At 35.9% G+C, this 14,968-nt stretch overlaps 1 protein-coding gene across 1 annotated transcript in view; it reads left to right on the top strand.

Annotated features, from left to right (window-relative positions):
- The window catches only part of MARCHF1 (membrane associated ring-CH-type finger 1), a 635,844-nt gene that overhangs the window by 201,938 nt on the left and 418,938 nt on the right, over positions 1-14,968 (top strand). The window contains exon 2 of the mRNA XM_036762957.1: positions 10,401-10,549. Within this exon, the coding sequence (XP_036618852.1) occupies positions 10,439-10,549 (111 nt within the window). The 5' untranslated portion in view covers positions 10,401-10,438. The remainder of the gene's footprint in view (positions 1-10,400; positions 10,550-14,968) is intronic.

Below are 14,968 nucleotides of genomic sequence, written 5' to 3' on the forward strand. Positions count from 1 at the left end.
TGCCACATGAAAGCAAACTGGTCCCATTGTTTAGAATCTATTGGGATTGTAAAGAAAGTATTGGCTAAATCAGTAACTGCATATCAAGTTCCATCATATTTCTGGATCCTTTCCATTAAGGTAACAGTATCTGGAAGAGCAGCATACAAATGAGGAATCACCTTATTCAAGTATCTATAATCCACTGTCATTCTCCACGTTCCATCTGACTTTCATATGGGCCATACAGAATTGTTCCATCACATGTTTGTAGGATTTAACACTCCTGCCTCAAAATATTCCTTTATATTATTGGTAATTTCATCTTGCCCACCTAGCACATGATACTGCTCTAAAGTAATTACTTCAGAAGGTTCAGTAGAATAATTGGGTCCATTTTTATTTTTCCCACTGAAACTGTTGTAATTCCTATATTCCTTATTGCAAATTGACTTCTCCCCTCAGGTAAATTTAGAATCATATCTCTCAGTATATCTATTCCAATGAAGTATTCAGGAATAGGTACAATTACCATGGTATATTCTTTCTTTGATAATTGTCCAATTTTCATCATTAGCTTGACTTGTCTGGTTGATATTTCAGCCATGTGACAGTAATAGGAGTTCCATGTTTAAACTTATCAGGGTTCCCATATATAAGGGAGGCCTCCACCCCAGTATCTATTAATGCCCTAGTTACAGTATTTGATCCATTTTTCCAATGTATTATCATATTAATATGGGGTCTGTAATCCTGTCTGTGTATTTCTTTAATCTGAGCTGGGGCTCAGCCAATTTCCTAGTCTCCCTAAAGGTGTGTCACACTTGGATACAAGGGTTCAGGATCTGTAGGATTTGTAGGAGCAGTTCTTACTTCCTTATTCTGTCTACTGTTAAGCTCCTTATCTCTCTACATTTGTATAACTTATTAGTTGGAATACCATATATACTTCCAAAATCTACCCCTGCTCTCATACAGCAGTAAACATTTCTCTTCTTGTCACTCTATTCTGACTTTGAGTCTGCTGGATATTCACTCTTCTCTCTTGAGGAAATTTATCTTTTCCCCAGTCCCCTAAGTCACTTAACTGTGAAATCTTATCCAGCACCTCCAAAAGAGGGTACCCTATCTCCCCAGTTAGCAGAGTCAGAACTATGTGCTTATGAGCAGGAGGAGCTGTCTTCACTATTATATTTCTATGAGAAATTCCCAAAGGCATATCATAGTACACATCTGCATTTCCCATCATAATAGCAGTCTTTATTACCTCCTCCTTTAACTTTCTCATACAGTCCCCACTGGGTAACATTGAATCAGTGGGATACTCCCTGTTTCGTGCTGCTAAAGCTAACAGACTAATCATCTTGTTACCTCCTTGCAGATGATAATCCCTAAAAACTTGCTGTACAAAAGGATTCTGACTAATACCTACAAATTTCAAGCAACCCACACTATCTACCCATACTCCTCTAGTCCTTCATCACTGATTCTCACCATCCAAGATATTAACTATTCTCCCATTCTTTGGGTAAACTGACTCAAAATATCTGTGACCTCCTGCTGAGCGAAATCTTCAGGAATCTCTCAGAGTGTTAAATTACCTCCTTGATTCTTTTGTTTGCTTTGCAGTATGGGGAGTGTGTCTGCCTGAGGAGTCTGGTGTAACATTGTTTCATTTTCTGCCTGAGGAGCCTCATCTAACATTGTTTCATTTTCTGCCTACACTCTCTCCTGGAAGCCTCCAGGGCAACTAGGCTCACCCTGTGCTGAACTTGTATGCACTTTCAACCTTTTTGCTCTTTTCTTTTTCTTAACTAAACTAACAGCAAAATCCTCATTCAAATCAGCAGCTTCCTGAACAGTAACCTGTTCTTCTGCCACCTGAGATCCCCATCTTGCTGTGGCACAGAAAGATTTCCCTGCAAGCTAGCCATTTTTCTTTCCATCTGAGTTTTCTCCTTTAACAATTTGTCTCTGCTTTTACATATAATATGGTAACCTGTTAGTAAAATCCATCCTCTTCTAGACACTACTTGCAGTTCTTTCCCTGGTTTAACTATAATTCCTTGCAAACATCTTTCCAAATCTCTAGGCTCTCCCTTCTCTAGCTTTTGTTTCCAATTTTCACAGGGTCCAGTGCCCATACCTTTGCTAGAGAGGAATAAGGTAAATCCTCCCATTCTAGGATATCCATTTCTTCCTCTAAAGCCTTCTTGCCTCCAAATGGAGATTTTATACCTTGCAATCCTGTTTGTGATGCCAGATGTATCACCAAGGTAGTATTCACAGTGGTTGCTATTACTATGAATTATGCTGGCATGGTTCTGAATTGCAAAATGTAACGGACTCTCCATATAGAAGACAGAAGCAAATTTATTCAGAAGCATTTATTCAGACACCAGAAAACCAAACCCCAACACCAATACACCAAATCCATCATAGCAATAAAGAAGTTAAAAAACATTATCACTACAGAGAGCAACTCCATTCCATATCCCTCTCCCCACCCCTTGCTGAGGCATTTCCACAAACACACTCACAGCACAGCTAGCACTCCTCCCCTCTCTCTCCTTCAGCTCTAACTGCTCTGAGCGTTTCCTGCTCCACCATTTCCTGTTGCACTCATTCAGCAAACTCCTCCCATCACATGTGACTTAGGCTTCCTGTGACATAAGCAGGTCGCATGGACCTATTCATAGATCAGGAAGATCTTACAAATTCCCATGCTTGAAATGCCATTACACTGATTAAAGTGGTATTGCCACTGTATTTTTTGCTCATCCAGAACCAACCCTCTAGATAATGTTTGCATGATGTTCTTCTATGTCATGTTTTCCTTGTCACTGAAATCCTACTTGACATTAACATAGCCTTTGCTGCTTTGTTGTTTTTCAATTCCAATGCTTTTGTCTTTGTATTCATTTCTTTATTTATATGTGCCTTTTATGATGCACTTAACATTTTGAAATAAAGTCTTATAAGAACTGCACACATGTTTTTGCCTTTTAAAACTACTTATCTTGTATGCTTTTGAAGTATGAAAGGATAATATATGTAATTGTATGCACTTGCTCTGATGATTTTTGCATTTTGTACAATAGTGGCTTCTTAAATTTGGTGTTTTTTGTTATACATACAACAGGTAGGGTTTTCGTTTTTGTTTTTCTTGGTTTTTTTTGTTTTGCTTTGTTACAGCTTGATACCAGAATACTAGGTACAAGTGAATGGAACCATCAACTATTTGGGAGTATGGGGCTCAGGGAGAGAAGAGAATTCTGAAAGACATACTGTATGAATATTATGAATAAAGGTTTGGGTAGCAAATGTCCTGATAATTCTCTTTGTCCAATATACCAATGTCAAGAGCTGGTCATGCACCTTGTGGTTTGAGTGTCATATATACTTTAGGCTTTTGAGTGTAGCTATGATTCAGTGGTAAGCAGAAAGGATGCATTGATGTGTGTCTTCTTAACTTCAGAAGAGTATTAAATTGAATTATCCGCTTTACAAGCAGATGTATTAGATTTCAATTTTTATTAGAATTTCCTGTTTAATTGACTGTTCATGGAACTGGATTAGTTGTAGGTGGGTGTTATTTCATTTGAGTATAGGAATTAATTGCCTTAAGTTACTATTATAGGCAAGGAAAAAAAATAATGGAGCAGAGGGGAGGAAGGGGTACAACCAAGCATGGCCAAAATTGGCACAACTTTGAGAGTATACAGTTATGGATCCTACAGACAAACCTGTTAAGTTAATGCTAATTTTAAACAATCCATAAGTAAAAGAAATTCAAAACATTGGGCAATGTAAACTTATTCACTGTTGTATTTTTAATTAATGCTAATTGTGCACCAGTTTATTCGATAGCTGTGTTTTTTTGGTTTTGAATTGGACAAGAGAGGACATGTAGCTCATCTAAAGGATGCTGATATAGTCATCCCTTTCTATCATGATCCGCACATCTCTGCAAGGTTAAGGTGACCTAACTGTTTGCAGGGACCATTTTCTGTAAGTACAGGCTTGACACTAGTGTTTTGAGATCTGGCTTCCTGAGCAAGAAATGTCTTACAAAACAACAAACTTTTCCAATAGGCCAGTCAATTGTGGTGATTTTTTTTTTCATACTGGATATGTGTATTCACATTATTTTCCTATAGTGCCTTCTATTCCAACACTTCTTTGCAAAATATGTGAGTTGTTTTCTTTAACAGTTTTCATAAAATGGTTCTTTTAAAACCCTACCTGCCTACATTCTCTTTGTCTTTCTCACTGGCACAAGCTTTAGGTCCATAGCAGATGGACCCTTGAGGAAATACATATTACCAATTCACTGCTCATGGGAGCAAACTGTACACTGTAAAGGCATTTCCATTAAACCCTGAAGACTTCATTCACTCAGCACATTCTCTTTGTGAAGAACAGAGGGAAATGCCCATGAAACCTGACTTAGATTTAGCCCAGAGGTGATTATTTTGTTGGAGAGTTTGAGCAAAATCAATTCAGTCATTTTTTGAGTCACAAAAACCAGGGGAAAATATATTGTTGCTATTCTGCTACAGCCATTTATTTATTTATCAAAATATGAAAAAAATACTTGGAAACTGAGAATGTAATTCATTGGTGCTTCTTCTAAAATGAATGTCTGCTGTGTGTGTGTGTGTGTGTGTGTGTGTGTGTGTGTGTGTGTGTGTTCAGGACCAATTTGTTTTAATTACTAAGTTATTTTTTAAAATATTTGGCTTTCAGTTTCATATATTTTACTCATTTGCCCTTGGTCCAGACTGGGCTGTGACATCAACCTGCATCCATATACCCTAGGGAGAATTAGAAAGTTATCCCAGTTTTTGTATTTTGGGAGCCGCAGGAACTAATACCCAAGATATGTTTTGAGAATTTGGCATAACAAAGATAGTCAGATGCAACTCCCCATGGTTTTCTCCCAGTATTCATTACCACCTTCCATTCCAGCCATGCCTTTATATACACAATATCCACAATGGAGAATGATGATCACATTCCTTCTTAGAATTGATAAAGTATAGATCAACTGAAATTAGGAAAATTGGTGAAGGTGTAGAATAAAAACTGACATATTTTAAGTAGCAGTTTTTGTTTTTATTACTATTTGATTTAGGGAATACTAGCTAATCACTATATATATATATATGTGTGTGTGTGTATGTGTGTGTGTGTGTAAATAAACTTATCTGGGTACATGGTTTTCTTCAGTAGAATTTTCCCCAATAGAATGTAAACACTTTGAGTACAGGAATTATCTTCTTTCTTATCTTTGAATCACTAGGTCTTAGCTTGGTGCCCAGCACATATTGGTAGAATTGAATCAAATAGGTATATGTTCCTTGTGGTAGGTGCTGCAGGGAATCAAAAAAAAATGAGTTCTATCCTTAAAGAAGATTAAGTGAACAAAGGCTAGCCCAGTGATTGTCATTTGTATAATTCTTGCTTCTGGTATATTTCAATTTTCAAATTTCATGGGGTATGATTTAAAATTTAATTTTATCCCCTATGAAAGAGATATCCTATACATTTTTTTCTAGTTTTAAAATAAACTTGGTTTGGAGCTCTGAGAATGTGTTACATTTCTGTTTATTAAATTAGACAGCTGCTTGAAGTAGCATATTAAAAATTAAGTTTAGTTAAATCTCAGTTTCCTGTGATCATTGTGTAAGATGCTCATTACTGCCTCTCAATGCTGCATATTAGTTTGGTTCAGTGGTTAGATAGTAATTAACATTAATGTTTAAAGACCATTTTCCTACCCTGATAAATTACAAATGATACTGACAATTTTATATTCCTTAGGGTTAATTACAAATGTTCATAATTTATCTATCCTCCTGACTATTGTAAATGACTACATACAAGACTATGATGAGAAAACCTGTGAGACCTTTGAGAAGGGGGCTACTCCACAGAGACTTAGTGATCTAAATTAGAGAGACTCTTCTATTTTTTCTGATCAGCCACACTATCTCTCTCCCTTACCTCTCTTGTAGCATAAAATAATTCTAGTAGGAAGAATTCTTCTTTTACATGAGAGAGAAAGTCAGGTTGTTGTATGAGAATGGATAAGATGCTTAAGGAATTCAATAATTATGATGGAAAGCCTGAGGACAAGACAACCTACTACCCAAAGGAACTCAAAGAGTGAAGTGACAATCTCGCCTTCTTCTTCTCCTTCCTCTGACTATACTACCTTTACCCTCCCCCAATAATGCTATATTACAATTTTCCAAGGAAAGTCATCTCAGGAGTGAGGGGAAACTTTCTGGGATAAAATTTTGAAGACACAAAAATAAGCCTAATGAAGAGAGTAGGCAAGTGTGTTTTCTGAAAAAGACCAATACAGAAGAACAAAAAGGTCACTTAACAACTTAGATTTTTAAATGGCATGATCGGAAGATTGAAGCAAAAGCAAGTAATGAATGATGGTTATGACAGTATGATCTAGTAGTCTTTAAGAATTATGTCAGGAAAGCTAAAACACAAAATGAATTGAGACTAATGAGGAAAATGAAGGATGACAGAAAGGGATTTTCCTAGGTATATTGGGGGGAAATTGAGCAAAAAAATGAAATAGAACCATCATCCAAGGTAAATTAGATAACAGTAAAGGCTGATGGAGAGATGATAGAATAATTAATTCTTAATTTGATTCTGTTTATTTTCTGCCATGAATAATTGCCTTTGAATGATGGAAAAGCTTACAACCAAAATGGTTAATTTGAAGTTGAAACCCAAGTAGAGTGACAGTAAGACAAGATCTTGCTATCTTTGTTTATCTCATCACTATACCCAGACAAACTTCATTATATTAAACTACAGTAGTAGCTTAATTGTCTAATAACCTGTAGATACTACAAGGGACTAAAACAATTACAGATGTAATAACTGAGCCACTCACTGTCAGTGTATTTTGAAAGATTGTAGAGAACAAAGCAATACTATAGGATGAGAAAAAGACAAATGTTCAGATTTTTAAAGGATGGAAGAAAATATAACAGTCTGTGAAATACAGGCTAATGAATTTGATTTTGATTCCTGGCAAAATTCTATTAAAAGAATTGTTAATGGAAGTCTAGAAAAGGAAATGATCATCAGAAAGTGTGACTTCATCAAAAAGAGGCTATGACAGAATAGCCCAATTTTCTTTGTTGAGAGAATTACTAGAGTGCTACATGAAGACATTGCTATCCATATAATTAAACTAGTTTGGAGTAAAGCATGTGACAAATGCTTCGATGTGCTTTTCTTGTGGACAAAATGGGGAGATGTAGGCTTAGATGGTGGTACATTTTAGATAAAAGGAGTCAGAACTGGTGAATGGCCAGGTCCAAAGAGTAGCCATTAATACGTCAGTCTTGACTACAGGAAGGTTTCTCAAGGCAAGTAAGCTTTTTCATACAGTGGCAATAAAGTACTAAGGACCTAAGCTTGGCTTTTGCTCTTTCAATATTTTGTCAGTAGCTTAGAAAGAGGAATAGCTGAGATGGTTACGTTTTAAAATAGTCTAAAGCTAGGAGCTGGAATGTTAGGCCATGTTAAAAGAAACTCAAATGTAAACATACACTTAGCTTCCACCCCACCTCCCAAGTACACATACAAAACACACACACACACACACACAGAAACACTTTATCCGTCTAAGAACAAGTCAATCAGTAAGTGTTTATTCAACTTCTACTGTGTTTAAAGCACTATACTCTACAGGTATAAAGATGAAATAGTCCTAAACCACAAGAAAAATATATTCTGATGGAGGAAGACAAAACCAAATATAATATCATAGATATAGAACTGGAAAGGAACCACAAAGGTCATCTAGTTCAACCCTCTCATTTTATAGGTGAATCCAAGAGATCTTAAATGGCTTGCCAACATCACACAGATAAGTACCAGAGGTAGGAATTTGAACTAAGAACCTGAAATTTTCCAACACAAGAGTAAGGGATCTTTCCCTCTGTTGTGCTGTCTTCCTAAAACAGGGGAAGCAGAGCTAGTTGGCAGGTGTTGTAGAAGGACAGAAAACATCAGGAAACTTCTGCTCAATATGAACCAACAATATGACATGATGACCAACAAAGCTAAGGCAGTCTTGGACTGCATTGAGGGGGTTTAGTTTGAAGCAGTAATGTCAAATTCAAATTAAAGCAGATCTTTGTAGGTCTCATGTTGACTTAGCCACAAATGGATATTATCTGTTATATTGTATTTTTATTTATTTTGTTAAACATTTCCCAATTACATTTTAATATGGTCCTGGTTATAATGGGCAATTTTGCCCTTGTATTGGCCTCAGCTTTGATACCTCAGGTAAAGGATGAAGGAGATGATAATCCCATTGTCTTCACTATGTCTGGAGTGTTCACACTATCTCTAGAGTATTGTGCTCATTTCTGGATACTACTTTTTGCAGAAAGACATTGATTAACTGGAGTGTCCAAAAGAGGATGATCAATAAGGCAGCATATACAAAGATCACTGTCCATGCTTCCTAGGGTAAATGAGAGATTCTCATAATGTTCATTATAGATTATTTGTCCTCAGTCTTGCTCAAGTAAGAAATGAAAGTTATCACCTCTATATTCCCAAGAGAAGAAAGATCATATCACAAATTAGTATCTAGAGCAATAAAACTCTTCTTATTGGTAATCTTGCATAGACCTCAGAGATAGAATATGAAGTAGTTGATGATAGGATAATCTGAGGCAGTCTTTATTGCTTCTGAAAATGCTATCTTTTCGTTTAATTTGGCAAACATGTACTTAGTACCTACTATGTGCAAGGCACTAGAGATACACAGAGAAATATGACAGAGACCCTTCTTTAAAGATGTTTACACTCTAACCTAATTATAAGGACTATTATCTTTTCTATTTTTCAGGACACAAATAATGAAGAAACCCTTCTTTAATATAAGTCTCCCAAATCTCAAAAAGAGAAAGGAACCAGCCAGTTAAAGGAATATTTATTGACATTCAATTGGGCTATTTGGATCACATGTCTCATTTCATTCCTTGGTTTTTAATAAAGATATGTATTTTCATTTACTCTGAGCATATTTCAGGAAACATAATTAAAAACTGATGAGTAACTCAGATATTCTGCTCAGAGAAGGCTGAAATTTTTACTTTCTGCGCTGCAAATGAGTTGGGTGTGCTGATTTCATATTACTTAGATAAGAATTTTACATGAAATCTTAAGCAACATCTTTGTGGGAAGGTATACTTATTATGAATTGGATGCCTAAAAAGGCTTATTCTTATAACTGGTTGTTCAGATTTCCTCCCCTATCCCCCCACTTCTGCCATGACTGTCACCTATATTTGTCTGTCTGCCCTCATAAGTAATCCATCCATAAAATGCCTTTGAGAGTCTCAGCCTTGTTTTTCATGAAAGATTTTTTTTATCATTTCCCTATTTACATTGTTCAGATCCATTTAACTAGACTGTTTTGTCATTTAGAGCAATAACTCATCAATCTGTTAGCGCAACCTTTCTTTATGTTACCTTTCATAATGCTATGAAATGGGCTATTTTGAATCCCTCAAATGTTATAAACCTCCAGATTGCTAATTGCTTTGGATGCTGTGAAAAATAATTACTCCACATTATTTTTGATATTTAATTGGCAGTGTAATGCAGTTAACTAAAGACCTGCAATATACCATTTCAAATTACTGGATGTGCTGAAATAGAAAAGTCTGCTGTAAAACTTTATAAGCAAGAGAATGTTTCCTATATTGCATTAGCAATCACTATAGATGGCTGGGTTTTGGATTTTTTTTTGAGAATATAGGAAAATCCAAACAGTGGCAACTTACATAAAGCTGAAAGCTGTGTGCTTCATACTGTTGTCATATTAGGAGGCTGACATCCATTATTCCTTTATGGATAATGGACATTGTATGACAATTTGGCTCCATGATGCCCTGAAAATCCTGCTCTTATCTGACAGGTCTTTAAAAAGGTGCATAATGATTCCATTGCTGGAAGGATTAATCTTTATTACTTCCCTGTGTTCAGTTTGCTCTGCATCTGTAGGACATATAACAGAAATGTTGTTCCAGATTGGAGACATCATGGAAGTATATATGCATTTCAGCAACTCTATCCTTACCTCTTAAAAACAATGCCACTTCCTGTAATATACTAATCCCTAAAAACTGACTCTTAAAAGCTTAGTGCAAGGATTTTCTCTAAACCAGAATATCACCAGGGACAATTTAAAATAAAATTGTTAACTAGCCAATTCTTCTCTCCTATATTTCTGTGTTTGATATTAGTCCCAGATGTAGCTTGAATTATATAATATATGGTCTGTTTCCAAGATATGCATTTGAAACCATGCCACAAATATAAATTAACCTGATTGAGGGAATGTAAATTATTTTCAGAATTTCAGAAATTGAAAAGGGATAAGTGGAAGGAGAAAATGTTGGGCTGGTGTGAAGCAATAGCTCGTAACCCTCACAGAATCCCAAACAGCACAAGGACACCTGAGATCTCAGGGGATCTGGCTGATGCATCACAAAACTCAACGTTGGTGAGTGAAAAATTATGTTTTCTGAAAGTGACACTTATTGTAAATGAAGAAAATGTCTAATTTTTATGTAAATTCTTTTAATTTACTGTTAACGTTTTGACTTTCACCTTTAGAATTCACATTTACATAACATTGTTGGATATTAATCATAGGAATTTGAGTTTCAACAATTAGACAGGTACTGCTGCTATTTTCACACTTGCAAAACTTTCTCCCCTCCTTTAATGTAGCAGCTACAAAGAAATCTTAAAATGGGGAAAGTAGTTCCCTTGAATAATGGTCTTAATGATGGCAATCTTAAAAAAGTTTTTCATCAAACACTCCAAAGGCTATGAAAAATCAAGTGTGTATATTGATTTATATTTCTTCTTTGAATGTTTTGCTAAAATATTGAATGTCTGCAAAATAATTTTTTTTAAAATGGCCTCATCTTTTTATAGAATTTCATCCAAGAGGCATCGTTGTCATTTATCAAATTATCAGGTTGTTTCATAAAAAACAAAAGACCAAATGAAAGAAATTCTCTATAGGCTTTAGTAAGGGTTCCATGGTGGGGGAGGGGTGTGGGGGTGTGGGTGTGGGGAGTGTGTGTGTGTGTGTGTGTGTGTGTGTGTGTCTATGATGGTTTCAGAGTCAAAAGACCTTGGTTTGAATCTGGACCTTGCTACTTTCTACCTTATAGTGAAGGTAGTATGGAGGAAGGCCAAAGATCTTCACTTTTTTCCCATCTCCCATTATTGAACCTAATGATGTCAGTGGATACGTTTAGCTCTCCATCTCATGCTCCCTTATCCTCCAGTTTTGGGATCTTTTGCTTTTTTTGCCTCCAGTCAGCATTTTCAGTGATTAAGAAAGATTACTCCTTTAATGAAAGAAGTGTTTAAATGTTCTTTCTGTGGCCTTTGCCTGACATATTTCTCAGCAATCCTGCAGGGTAGGCATGAATCAGCCTTGGCAAAAGGAAAAAGGAAATGCCCCAACCAGCTCTAAATTTTAAATGAACCTTCAAGGTGAAATTCAATCATTGTCTTTTTTCAGTAAAAATATTAGTTTTCTTCTGGGACTTCTTGTTTCGTTTTTCTGTTGAAGTGATCAAGGTTTTATTGGTTTTATATGAACTAGGATTTCTTGGGTTTTCTGGCTTCATTTTTCTACTTTCAGGAGTATTTAACATTTTCTAGTGTTGTACATGAAGTAGTCATATTCAATAGAACATTACTAAAGAGCTTTCAAAGACCAGCATTAGAACCAGGAACCACAAGAGGAGAACAACCTTTTGATTGCTGAAATATGGAAATGACACCAAAATCAAAACATGACTGTTGCTTAAACTTTACCACATCTGTCCTTTCCATGGACATGGAAAGGGGTTTGGGAAAGTGACGAATGATAAGAAGACATTGGATATTTGTAGCTCTTTTGGAAAATTCTAAAGTGTATTCTTTGATAGTACTCTAATATGAACTTGACTATTCTTTAAAAAAAAATCCAGGATTTTGAATAGCTACCTAATTGCTTACTGCACAGGTGAATGTCTGGATGGCTTTTATATAAGGCCTCCATGGTCATGTAACATGCTAAGACTCTGAAGTTTATAAAAATTCACTTCTAAGAGACTTCAATAGCTCCCTTGCTTATGACATGGGCCACTTTCTGGTTTCTATAATTTATTTCAAATCCTAAATATATGGTCAAATTAATTTGGGAAACACTGCTCTATACCATATCTCATCAAATAAAGTATTTGAATATATACAGTCCCCACTTCACTAATGAGAAAATGAAATTGTGAGAAATTGTGACTTGTCTTGTCACCCAGCTAGTAATAGAAAGGAGGACCAGAAGTTATATATCCTGCCTCTTTTAAGTTATATTATTTACAACATAAAATATAACTTATAATATAAGAATATTATACCATCTTTTAACTCTATCAGATTAACCATTGTAGGAAATTCCTCTTAGAAATCATTTTCATAAATATCTACATGATATGTTTCTGAGTGAAGGGAGCAGAACCAGGAGAACATTGTACAGAACCACAGATACATTGCTTCTGTGATGACTAACTCTGATAGACTTGGCTCTTCTCAGCAATACAGGGCTCAAAGAGAGCTCCAAAGGACTCATAATGGAAAGAGCTATCAACATCCAAAGAAAGAATTATAGAGTCTGAAAGCAGATTGAGGCAAACTATTTGCTCCCTCTTTTTTTCTCTTCTTTTTTGGTTTTGTTTTCTTCTTTCTCATGATTCATTCTATTGGTTATAATTCTTCTTTACAACTTGACTATTGTGTAAATAAATTTAATGAGAAGGTATATGTAGAACATATATTGGATTCCATGCTATCTTGGGGGGGAATGGGGGACAGGGGAGGGGAGGAAGGGGAAGAAAATTTGGAACTCAAAAACTTGTGGAACCAAGTGTTGTAAACTAAAAAGTCTAAAAAAATTTTTAAAAAAGAAATCATTTTCATATTAGGTGAAACACAATTTTCATATAATGTAGGAGACAGGATTTGGAGTCAGGGAGCCAAGGTTCAGATCCTAGCTTGGCTGCTTGCTTTTTGTGTGACTTTGGGCAGGTTTCTAACTTTTCTAGACTTCAGTTTCCACTGAGGCCTGTGATCTGTTCAACAGTTGAATTGTCTGTTTGTTATACTCTTTATTAAAAACTTCATTGGGTCATCCTGGTATGTTTGTTTGTGAGTAGCCACTTATCCCTATTTTTTTCTCACCTATCTAACATCTGCCCCATGCTGATTTTAATTTTTCTGTAAGGCAGGTAAGACTCACTATGTTGTTCTAAACCAGTGTCCCCCAAACTGTGTTGTAAAGACCTCTGGAAGACTTAAGGAAGAGATAGAGAAAATTTTAATAATGCAGATTAAACTTCCAAGCATTTTGTGAGAGCCAGTTGTTAAACATACCAGCACACCACTTTGTGATGTTAATGGGGTTTCTGTAAGAAAATGTAGATGCCAGCAATATTTTTCCTCTAAAAAAAATTAAATATGAATGAATGCTCTTTTTTATAACTTTGAAAGACTTGTGATTTCATTACTGCAGACAATTACTCCACTGAGGCAAACTACAACCCCTCTAGTCTTCATCAGTTGTTATGGCAAAAAAAAGTTAGAAAAGAAAATCATCATTTACCGGTGAACAGCCTATATATGTAGATATAGCAGCCTGTATAAACTTAGGTAGGTTGGTCATTGGAAAATAGTCTTCACCTGGATATATATTTGAAGTCTGCGTAGTATGTTGGGCCTGACTAAACTCACCCTCTACTCGCAAAAACTTCAACAACTTAAGGTAAGCATTATGTCTCAATGAAGTATCACAGAGGATGTTAGGGAGAACAAAGTGTCCTTCTTCTCAATACCCTAGCCCAGTGGGTCTAACCAGGGGTGGGAAACCTGCAGCCTTGAGGCCATATTTGGCCTTCAGGGTCCTTGTTTATGGCCTTTTGACAGAGTTCAAGTTTTACAGAACAAATTCTTTTATCAAGGGGATTTGTTCTGTGAAGTTTGGATTCAGTCAAAGGGCCACACTTGAGGACCTAGAGGGCCACATGTGACCTCAGGGCCACAGGTTCCCCACCCCTGGTCTAGGCTTTTGTCCCTGATTTTACCAAGAGGTCTTCTGCGATCAGTTCACTGATAAAATACTCTGAAAAATGGAGAATAGGTTCTTAAAAAGCTTCCAAGAAGAATTAAGAGAATTTCATCTATAAAGTCTATATTGTCTATAAAAATATTTTGAGCTCAAACAGTGACCATAACCAGATTAGATGGTTATTATCTCATATTATTCATGTTTGTCACCGAGAAAGTGTTATTTCCTCAAAGGCCTTTGTTAACAAATTTGCAGAGACCATTGGCCTTTTTGTGTGAACACTTTCCAGACTCCAGTAATGCCCATGACTCCCAGGTTCCATATTTATTGCATTCACTTCTGACAACAAAGCAGCAACCACAATTCTTAACCTCAGCTCCATGAATTTGTTTTCTAATTTTTTTTCATTTTCATTTAATGATGTATTTCAAGTGAAATTGACTTCCTTTGGAATCCTACATATTTTATTTTATGCATATGAAGACATTATTCTGAGAAGGATTGATGCATGTTTTACCAGACTGCCAAAATGCTCCATGACCCAGAAAAGATTAAGAAGTCTTCCACTAGAGTGAGTTCTACTCATGCAAATTAATTTGTACCTCTTGGAAAAGCACATGGCTAGGAGAGGCTAAGCACTTCTCAATTAAACAAATAATGTTCATGCCCTATTTTGTCATCTATCATCTTATTATGTTGAGTTTTTTCCCAGGAAAATAAAACACCTTATGAAGGTCAAAAGATTTAAAAGCTGTCCTGTTTTTAGCTCATTTCCTCCTTTGGGATGGGATAGTGATG

Source organism: Trichosurus vulpecula, chromosome 6 (genome assembly GCF_011100635.1).
Source record: "Trichosurus vulpecula isolate mTriVul1 chromosome 6, mTriVul1.pri, whole genome shotgun sequence".
Taxonomy (NCBI): domain Eukaryota; kingdom Metazoa; phylum Chordata; class Mammalia; order Diprotodontia; family Phalangeridae; genus Trichosurus; species Trichosurus vulpecula.